Source organism: Triticum dicoccoides, chromosome 3B (genome assembly GCF_002162155.2).
Source record: "Triticum dicoccoides isolate Atlit2015 ecotype Zavitan chromosome 3B, WEW_v2.0, whole genome shotgun sequence".
NCBI lineage: Eukaryota > Viridiplantae > Streptophyta > Magnoliopsida > Poales > Poaceae > Triticum > Triticum dicoccoides.
The window spans coordinates 284,813,827-284,824,716 of NC_041385.1; the positions used below are offsets into that span (position 1 = coordinate 284,813,827).

General features: G+C 41.4%; 1 protein-coding gene across 15 annotated transcripts; it reads left to right on the forward strand.

The window, feature by feature from the left end:
- Positions 1-552: 552 nt before the first annotated feature.
- Positions 553-8,814, forward strand: LOC119275929 (caffeoylshikimate esterase-like). Of its 15 annotated transcripts, none has more exons than XM_037556860.1 (10): positions 555-951; positions 1,105-1,194; positions 1,585-2,664; positions 2,747-2,795; positions 5,006-5,056; positions 5,638-6,752; positions 6,831-6,917; positions 7,325-7,404; positions 8,378-8,526; positions 8,633-8,814. In XM_037556860.1, exons 3-6 carry the CDS (start codon positions 2,657-2,659, stop codon positions 6,052-6,054), a joined length of 525 nt encoding a protein of 174 aa, XP_037412757.1. In that variant the 5' UTR covers positions 555-951; positions 1,105-1,194; positions 1,585-2,656; the 3' UTR covers positions 6,055-6,752; positions 6,831-6,917; positions 7,325-7,404; positions 8,378-8,526; positions 8,633-8,814. The 15 variants fall into 15 exon arrangements, 9 of the variants coding, with proteins under 9 accessions (XP_037412757.1, XP_037412760.1, XP_037412755.1 ...); XM_037556863.1 differs by having other exon boundaries at positions 8,378-8,482; XM_037556858.1 differs by having other exon boundaries at positions 7,325-7,399.
- The last annotated feature ends 2,076 nt before the right edge of the window (positions 8,815-10,890 follow it).

The window sequence follows — 10,890 nt, forward strand, 5'->3', positions numbered from 1 at the left end:
GGTTCGTCTTCGTGGCTTCATCTTCTTTATGGACTCGTTCTTCTTCCTAGCGGGATTTCAGACAAGAGGACCGCTACCCTGGATCTCACTACTATCATTGCTATGCTAGTTGCTTCGTCCTATCGCTTTGCTGCGCTACCTATCGTTTGCTCTTCAAGCCTCCTAATTTGCCATGTCAGCCTCTAACCTTTTCACCCTTCCTAGCAAACCGTTGATTGGCTATGTTACAGCTTTTGCTCAGCCCCTCTTATAGCGTTGTTAGTTGCCGGTGAAGTTGAAAATTTCTCCATGGTGGACAGGGTTATGTTGGGATATCACAATATTTCTTATTTAAAACAAAAAAGAGGCTAGCCAACTCACCTTCAGGAGGCTCCCCCGATTGGTCCCTGTCCGATCTGCATTCTAACGCGCTTTAGCCGTTGGATCTTCACAACAGTCAAATTCGATTTTCACCTCACGGTCATTTCCACTGGCCTATGACGGGTGGGCTCGTTTCTTGCGGGTTGGCTGGGTAAGCCACGCCCGCGTGCATGAGGATTTGGCCAATCCCCTCCACGCGCGCGCACCCAATCCCATCCTCGTCTCGCCTCAGCCGCCCCTGCACAAACCCTAGCCCCTTTTCTCCTCGACCCCCATAGCCGCCGCAACCCTCCCGCTCCGTCTCCCCTCCCTTCCCACCTCCCCTGTCAGCGGCCGCCGCCACTCCACCTCCTTCTCTGTCACCGGCGGCCAGCTCATCCCACTGCCTCGTGCTCGCCGCTGACCATGGATCCACCATGGACGGAGGGTGTCAAGAGGGGAAGGAAGTCTTCGGCTTCGCAGGCAGCGCTGGCGGACGAGCACACTCGCATGTCCTCTTCCTGGGCGAGCCAACTCAGATGTGGAAGGCACCTCGAGCATGGGAGGAGTGACCACGGCTAGGCATCACGGGTTGGCCGAGGTGAGGAACAGGTGCGCATCTTCCAATCCATCTTGCCCAGCCCCATGCCTACCATTGATTCCAGCACAGTTTGAAGCGGTCAAGGTAGGGAGGACCAAGGAAACATAGGTTCTCTTCTATCTCTTTGTGCGTCTTGTCTGATGCATGTTTGTGATTTTTACTAGGCATCCAGAATTCCAGATTGTTATATAGGGGTGGGTGTTCTCGGCCAGCGTTGGGCGTTCTCGCTGACTCTCTGTCTAACCTATCCATAGGTATACTAGCCCATTTTTGTTTATTTGATTTTCCTTTCCAAGTGCATGCTTTAGTTTATCCTGGTTTGCGAACCTTTTTTATGCTACCTTGGTGGTCGATGCAGAATCACAAATGCAAAACGAGAGGTGCGGATGTGAGGATAGACCTATGATATAGTTTTACAACTTGTTCTTGTTAAAAGAACTACTCTATATATTTGCTGCAAGTTAATTGTGAGGATATGACACCTTATAGAAATGACACCTTAGTGTTTCTTGCTTCCATCTGCATTGTTGCATGCCGTGATTGTGTTCTGACAAGTTCTTTTCTGTATTTTACATGTTGTATGATCTCATCCGTTGCGGCATCTCCGTTCTGCTCGTTGCTTCATCGCTGTTGCTATTTTTGAGATATCTAAGCTGATGTCTCAAATAGTTCAGAACAACCAGTCGGAACTGCAGGAGCCATCTTCACCTTAATCTGAAAATAGAAGGTTTTCCTTTTGCTAGACCTCTGAAAAATCTGCAGTGGAGTAACCGCTCACATTACCTATTGCTCTGGTTTTTTAAGGTAATTGCAGCTGGCAAAGCTTGCACTAATGTTTTGAGTTCAATCGTTCGCTGTGTGGATGCTACATAATTCTAATAGTTCTGTGGAACACTTGTTCTGGTCTGGTCATCTGGTAATTTTCTTTTTTGCAGCTTAACTGTTGTAGGGTAGACAGACTATACATACTGAAGAAATGTCCCCGTCCGACAGTCCTTCATGCTCAGTTGTAGTGATAGCGTTGGGTACTATGTGCACCCTTTCATGTAATTGTGTTACCCTGACAAAATTTATAACTATGATCTCTCATATCTTATTCTGAGTTTAAGGAAATAACTGGAGTAATGTTAATGATCCAGTGTTGAGAATAAAAAAAGGTGGAAGCACATTGAGTGGCTTTAGTTTTGTTACCTGACGTAGAATGTACCTTTAGTTTTTGAGTGAAGATCCTTATGTACACATAAGTTGTATCTAAAACTTTCAGCTATATAAGTAAAACAAAGAATTTCAAAACTTACACCTCTTTTTTTCCATGAGCTGTTGAAGCTTGATTGATAGTTTTCCAACTCTGATGAAGTGGTTAGGATGATCAGGTTTTGCACATTCTGGAGATTTTTATACCTTCTGTAAAATGCACAATTATGGATTCAGATAAACTGGGAGTGGTGCATGCCTTTGTATTGTGTTCCTGAACCTTGCTTTCTCCATGTCAGGTCTTCTGTTCTAAGAAAAAACTCTTTTGTTGCATCCACATTAACCATATATATTTCTATTTCCATTTTCGAATTGTAATCTGTAGCTCAGTTTGGTGTGTCAATTTCAGCTAGACTAAATCAACCATTCGGTCCTTAGTAAGTCGACTTTTCGTGTGTGTGTGTGTGTGTGTAGGAGGTTTAGCAGGCCTGACTTAAGATCGAACCCTGACGGTGTTTAGGCATGCTCCGGTATGCACTTATTTACTTCTCTTGATTTATGTTTTTGTTTCAGTTCATATTAAATCAATAGTGTTTGCAACTTTGCATACAGGTTGGAGAGCTTATTTCCAGCGTTGGAGGTCTTTTCAGTTTTTCTAAAGGTACTATTTTTGTCCAATTCCCCAAGCACTTTCCTCATGTTTACTGAAGTGTTACCTAGCAAAATTGTATCATTGATCCAACACAATGATTAGAATCCCAGTCGTTGAATTACAGTAGACAAGACCATATTTCACATTTTGTATAGCCCAACCAATAATACATATGGAGCGTGGTGATGATTTTCAATATATTGTGTGCAATAGTTAAATAGATGTATTCGTGCCATTTATCTCATTGAACTGTAAGAGCTGGTCATGGTGGAAGAGTAATCAGTGTTGTGTAGACAACATCACTGTAATTTTCTCAGGCAAATAAAATATTAGCTTGCGGTCCATGGAAAAACCCCAACATTCAGTACAGTTGAGCTGTACATCTTTTGCCGCCCCTTCTATTGGTTCTGGTTGAGCTTTGTGTGTTAATATTTATTTGACTGCATTTTATCCTTTAGTCCTTCCTCTTAGTGTATAATGATCCTCATTGTGTGAGTTTCTTTCCTAGAAGGGTAGTTTTGATTCAGACCATTCCATAATAAAATGTGTATATAGCCTGAAGGTAGGATTTCAGCTTCAGACTGTCATTAAGTTTGCGTCAAATTTATTGTTTCATTTTGGAACAGTGTACTTTCACGGGTATTTTTCTAACGAGTACATATAATACTTGAACATCTTACAAAATGGAAGTACTGAGGAATTAATATATAGAAGTTACGACCGTTGTTTAGGGTGATCTCTGAAGATGGATTGCAGGTAAGCAAATTAATAATTTAGTACCGATCTTGTTTCTGTTGACACTTCATTTTACTCAATCTTTCGTATTAACCATAAGCTTACAGGATACCATGTTGGAATCATGTTCTCCTTTGATTTGTGTTCTCTTTGATTTATGTTGGTTGTTATGGAATCATGATTTTTTCTTTTTAATTTTTACACTTTTTAAAGCATAGTGAATTTTGTGATTGTAAGATTTTTGTGGTGTTGCCATGAAACTAGAATAATTTACTGAAATTGTTCGGTAATGCAGTTTTATGATATTCAGTAAACATAGAACTTTTGAATTTTTGGATAGGTGGAAAACTCTGTGCCCTACATCCCACACACAGGGTGCTAAAAATGTCCTCTCCCCGCTGCACCTCTCCTCTTCTTTGCTCACTCCTCTTGGTAACTCTAAGAAGATTTTAATCTGTTTTATTTATATGCACATACGGTCTTTGTGATTAGGGGTCAAATGTTTGGTTAACATATGGACTGATTGGAATGGTTAGAAAAATACGAATCACATCACAGGAAGCCGTAATATACAGTTTTACCTTCAGCTTGAATAAATACACATTGTTCAGTTCATATTTGACTCCAATAGTTGTACTTCCATATAACAGACTTGTCCAAGTTAAACCACGAGAATGTCATGGGCTTGCTTGGCTACCGCGGAGAAGGGCATTCTTTCAACGGCACTGTCGATTGCTAGCAAACTGTCTATTGTGTCGTTGATTGATATCCAGACTTACTGTTTTTCGTTCAGTTTAAGGGCTCTCTAGGCTTAAGATCTTTCTAGGATAATTGTGTCATTGAATCTAAAGGTACATGATCGTTTTCTCAGCTCATGCATCGATATGCATTTGTTTCTTGGCTGACTTGTCCTACATTTGTGAGGTTGTTGAGGAAGTTCATTTCTTGCAGGAGGCGCAAAACTTGAGTTGCCTACATATGAGTTTGCCAGTTCACCGAAACTTAGAATAAAGAGGGGAACTTTCTCCGTTTTGTTGTTTTTGCTCTTCTCAGATTTTAGGCTGGGTGTATTAACATATATGCCACACACTAAATTTAGATCTCAGTGCAAGTTTAAATAGGGATGAATCATTGTGCCATGTTGAAAAAATAGAACTACAGAGAAGAAAGGAAATTATTAAAGAAGGGATATAGTTGATTAGGTTGTTGTGGTGTTTCTTTGTAAATAACAACATTCTAACTTGCTGGTTTAATCTAGGTATGTGGGATATAGGAGATACAAGGAGATATATTTCAGTTGCAATCGAGCTTTATTTCAAAGTGAAACATGGTAGACATGCATAGCATGCTGGTGTTTTACTCTATGCTTCTGGGCCGCCATGGTGTCAATTTTGAACTTGCAAAACAAACTGTAAAATATTTTAATGCCTTGGGGCATGAAGTTCTCTTTACCTCCTCTGATTGCTTCATCTCTGTTTATGTAGCAGGTTCTACGATCTCCTGTGTTGCTGCATCTTGGTCTTCTGTTGCTTGAGGTTTGCTTCCTTTTTTCTGGACAGATGCGTATTCTTTCTAGCTACATCCATGATTTCCTTTTGCTCACGGAATAATAGTTTAGTTATATTGATTAGTAGCATCTATTTTTTACTAGGTACATACTAGGAACATGCTTCTTTAGTGTGGATTTCTCTCTTTTTTGCGAGAAGTGTGCCTTGTCTGATCTGACATTATCTTATTTTCTGTTGCATTAAACTAAACTGTAAAATATTTTAATGCCTCTGATCATAGCCTAATTTATCCACAAAAGGAACTTCCGTGTTTGTTTCTGTGCATCAGCAGTCGAACTCATTCTTCCAGTAGGCTGGAACTGTCGCATTTGTTCTTGCTGCCGAGTTGTGCATGTTCTTGGAATTGCGCGTTTGTTTCTGCTGTCAATTTGTGCATCAGTAGTCGAGCTCATTTTGATATTGTACGCTCATATCAAAAGCAGAGCTACTTCAGAAGCTCTGCTTTTGAATTCATCCACAAATCCAAAACTTAAAATTGGCCACACATATTTGTTTTACCTGCATGCCAAGTTGCGTTTCATCACTGAGACTCATCTGAATCAATGCAGGCCGTGGCACCGATATTCTCTCTGATAGTACCCAAGTTCCAATTCAAGGGAGCCAACAAGCGCGGCATCCCTGTGTCCCGCGACCCCGCCGCGCTGCTAGCGAAGTACTCTGACCCGCTGGTCTACACGGTGCCGATCAGGGTCCGTACAGGCCATGAGATCCTGCGCATCTCCTCCTACCTGCTGCACAACCTGAAGAAGGTGACGGTCCCGTTCGTGGTCCTGCACGGCACCGCGGACCGTGTGACGGACCCGCTGGCTTCACAGGAGCTCTACACGGAGGCCGCGTCGAGGCACAAGGACCTGCGTCTGTACGAGGGGTTCCTGCACGACCTGCTCTTCGAGCCCGAGCGCGACGAGATCGCGGCCGACATCATCGGGTGGATGGACCGGACGCTCGGCCTGCAAGCCGTATGAAGGGCAGCTGTTGTCTGAAGCTGGGGGAGGAGCTCAACATAATGTGCGGATCGCTCCGGTCAGAGCCATGGGATTGCAGCCATGGGCTTCATGGCATGGCATGGCAAGACATGCATGATGGCTTTGGTCTGGTTCTGATTGTATTGTTTGCGGTGATCCTCGTCTTACGATGCTGCCGGTGCAGACCAGTGGACTGAAAAGCCAGTGGTTTGTGGTTTGTATTAATGCTACACTATCTATAATAACAAAAGGGGTGAAAAGAATGACGCGTACTGCTGGCCTGCAAAACCTTTCTCGATCCTGTAAAGGTTGGTTGCTCCAATTATTGGCACTAGGTATTCCAACCTGAAAAACCAAGCAGCTGCACGTATCCTGGCGGTTAGCTGTCTCGTGGCCAGCATGTGCCAACTGCCGAGTGGTTGGGAGGGACCGTTTTGTTGGCAGTTTTGAGAGTCAACAAATGCGAGCGGTAGATTATTGATTGGACATGTTCGTCTGGTTCTCCTTCCATTATTTCTTCAGTATTATTCATTTATTCTCTTAGATTAAAGGTATTATTGTGATGATGTCCTGTTGTTCTGTAATGTATTTTTGATTTTTTTCTGTGATTGTACTCAATGGTGCTTGCAGGTCCATGGACATTGTCATAATGGTCACCTTATCGCAGTGTATTATTTTTGGATCTCATATTCCTCAAGGTAATGGACAAGAAATTGTGTACTCGCTTGGCTAATGTTTTACTAGACCTAAAGATTTTCCCTGCTCTGCTCTGTTAGGTGCTCCATCTTCTGATTCGATGTCGGCCGATCTGAGAAATAAGAGGAGGAATAATCCAGCAGAAGAATTCGGTGAAGAAGAACAAGGTGATATTTCTCTCGTGTGAACACAATCATTGTTTTCTTGATGTTATCACCCATGTGTTAATGTTGTAGAAGATTTATCATTTGACTTCTTTTAGGTTTAATTTGTGTTTAGTTAATGCCCACAGATTGTGATGTTCATATATGGGGATTTTTTTTGTCAATTTTGTTGCTTCAATATGTAGGTGCTACTGTCCATGTGACATATCTAATAGGTCAGACTGGTTTGCTAGCTTAATTTTTTAGCTTGATGTTTTTATTTAGGGGAGTCCTCTTCAGCTGCATCTTTTGTGCAGCTCCAAAATTCTATGTTTCAAAGCACTTATTTCCATGTTCTGTTTATTATTTTCAAGTCATGAAAACTCTTTTTGGTGTGCTTGATCACTCCACTTCCATGTTTATCCTTGCAGAAAAGAATACCTTTATCCTGATAGGCATGGAAACACTGGTTCGCATTGAGTGCATCATCGCTAATCAGCTACTATGTATGGTCAGCAGACATGCTTTCTTATTCGTGTAACATATCATTACTCTATCTGCTTAGCCTTTCTAACTTTTAAGATTTGATCAATTCTTTAGAAGTTCGTACAGATCTAGAAGTATTTGGTTTTGTTGGTCAAATCCATTACCTGTATGTCCTTATTTATTTTATTGTTCGAACAAGATATCAGCCACCTACATTCATTATTCTTGATTACAGTCTCATACTAAAGTAGTCTAAAATGGTCTGAATTGTTGTAGTAGTTCATAAATATTTTCAGTGTAGTTCTTATTTGGTTTCTAGGCATAGAATTTACTTCAAAGTTTTGATCTTTATTTGGTTAGTAAGGCTCTAGAATAAAACAGACCAATGATATATATACAAACAGACAAATAGGAGTTAACTGGTACCTAGCTTTTGAAACCTCTGATATATACAAAATATTATTTGAGTAGAACAGGAGAGATGCAATTTTATGGATATTTCCGCATTTGTAAGAAACTTTCCAGCTTGGCAAGAGGGCTTGACTAGCCATGTGTAGGACTCAGCCATGCTGCCTTCCAATGATTAGTCATTGGTGTTTTCTTATGTTCGTGTTAGCCCAAGTGCATCAGATAAGTAGACTGTTATGTTGAAAAAAGGAAAGAGACTACTCTTTTGTTACTTACAGTACAGATATATGCTATAGCATATTACCTTTATGCTCTCGATTTCAGTATACGCCTGCGAACAAGTAAGTCGGTAATATCAATGCCTAAGAATTACTTTGTTTGCCATTCTAATCGTTCAATCAGAGAGCAATGGATATAGAAGAAATATATAAACAGTTGTCCCTAGAAGAAATATGCAACAACTTATTCAGGTTACTTAATTAATAACACATCTATTTCATTACATACACATATTGAATGTGCCTTTTGAGAGTGAGCTTCTGTCAGTACCTCACACTTATCTTATATGCCATTCCAACTATCTGTTGCAGTAGAGAGCAAGGGACATATAAGAAATCTCCAGGCAACTTCACTTAGATGCATCATCTTCTGCTAGGAGTCAGCTTGAAGAATGACCTTCTCAGATTAATTCTTGGGTCAGTGTTTCGGCTTTTCTCCATTGGTTCGTAAAAACCACATGGTAACTTGACTTTACATAGAACCTGCTACACTATAACTGCCCATGAGTATATTCTTAGTGTATGTTTGACCAGATTGTTTTAACTTGTGTTGTTCCTATGCTTCAGGAGACTGCAACTGACATGTTGGATGGGGAATAACCAAATTTGTGGACAAAGACAAAGAGTTCATCGCAAGGGGTGGTGTTTAGGATATATACACAAAACAGGAAACTTTTTTTGTACAGAACCAAATTATATGATGTAATTGACCACTATTTCTAAGAAATGTTCATCATGTATTAAGTACATTTTATTGTGTCACTTTTTTTTGAATTGTAGCTTTATTCATCAAACATCACAAAGTGTGCGATAGAGTTCATCAAACCAGGTTTTATTGTGTCACCTATGTTTACCTTCTTTTTTATTGTGTCACCTATGTTTACCTTCTCAAGTATATATTTTGAAGGACAAGTCTATTCTTTTTTATAAAAATAGTTACAATTTGTGTCCTATGTGATTGCTCAAGCCTACAGTAACCTATTCATGTCACACAAATATTTTCCTTTTTCAAACCCATTGCCAAAAAAATACAACCATGCCAACTTTACTCTCTCATCATAGTGGGCATATTTTCAAACTGAACATATTCATATTACGCAATTTCCCCTTTTCCATATTATTATTTCACAACGTAATAAACATGTTTAAAAAAAGCATGATTTAGCAAAAGGTCCTTGCAGCATGAAACTATTTTCATCGATAGCATGTCTTCAGCGGGTCTCTGCGCCATTTGGCGCAACGGGTCAACTAGTATTATTAATGCATCTATATACTTGGTAAAGGGTGGAAGGCTCGGCCTTATGCCTGGTGTTTTGTTCCACTCTTGCTGCCTAGTTTTCGTCATATCGGTATTATGTTTCCGGATTTTGCGTTCCTTACGCGGTTGGTTGATTTATGGGACCCCCTTGACAGTTTGCTTTGAATAAAACTCCTCCAGCAAGGCCCAACATTGGTTTTACCATTTGCCTCACCACCACCTACATTTCCCTTGGGAGTAATTAACCCAAGGGTCATCTTTATTATAGCCCCCCCGGGCCAATGCTTGTCTAAGTGTTGGTCCGAACCAGAGCCACTTGCAGCGCCAGCTCGGGGAAACTTGAGGTCTGGTTTTAGTTGTACGTAGTGTTCATCCGGTGTTGCCCTGAGAACGAGATATATGCAGCTCCTATCGGGATTGTCGGTGCATCGGGCGGTCTGGCTGGTCTTGTTTTACCATTGTCGAAATGTCTTGTAAATCGGGATTCCGAGTCTGATCGGGTCTTCCTGGGAGAAGGTATATCCTTCATTGATCGCGAGAGCTTATCATGGGCTAAGTTGGGACACCCCTGCAGGGTATAAACTTTCGAAAGCCGTGCCCACAGTTATGTGGCAGATGGGAATTTGTTAATGTTCGGTTGTAGATAACTTGACACCAGATACAGGTTATGCGATGATCATGACGCGAGAGCGATGTTTGCTTGTCTTGGAGTTCTTCTTCTGCTTCTTCTTCGATCAGGGGATAGGTTCCAGGTCGGCAGCCTGGGCTAGCAGGGTGGATGTTGTTTGAGCTTCTGTTTGTGTTTCATCTGTAGTCGGATGTTGATATTGTGTATGATATATTGTTGTATTCATGTGGCATTGTTTGCCTCTTGTATGTATCCCCGTCTATTATGTAATGTTGATGTAATGATATCCACCTTGCAAAAGCGTTTCAATATGCGGTTCTATCCTTAGTGGGACCTTCGAGTCTCTTTAGGATAGTGTCGCATATTGGGCGTGACAAGTTGGTATCAGAGCCTCGACCGACCTTAGGAGCCCCCTTGATTGATCTTGTAGTTTGGCCGTTGTTGGGTCTAGAAGAAAACTGTTTTCTGAGTCTAGTTATATCGGAGAGTAGGAATTATTTTTACTCCTCAGCCCCTTCGTCACTCTGGTGAGGAATCTTGACGTAGGTGTTTTGAATTACTCCTCTTCCCCTTCAAATTTTTCTTTAGTATCACGCAGTTGGTTTTCCGATCGTTGGTTCTCATCTCTTTTCATCCGGTGCATTTCTCGTCAAGTTGACTCGAGCCTCTTCATCTTTGCCAAGTTCAATCCTCAGTCCGCTCTCAACGAAGTTGTTTCTCTGTCCTCAGTTGTTTTCTTTTCCCACCCGCCCACCCTTTTTCTCCTCGGAGCCGGAGTCCCTAATCGAGTATCCTTCCTACTCGTGCGAAGTCTTTGTTTTTTTTCCTCAATGATTTCAACCGGTGTTTTCTCTTCAAGATATTCATCGTTTCCCTTTCAAAGTTGCCTTTGTTTTCCCGCCCTCCCACCCTCTTCTTCCCGGAGCCTTGAGTCTCTAA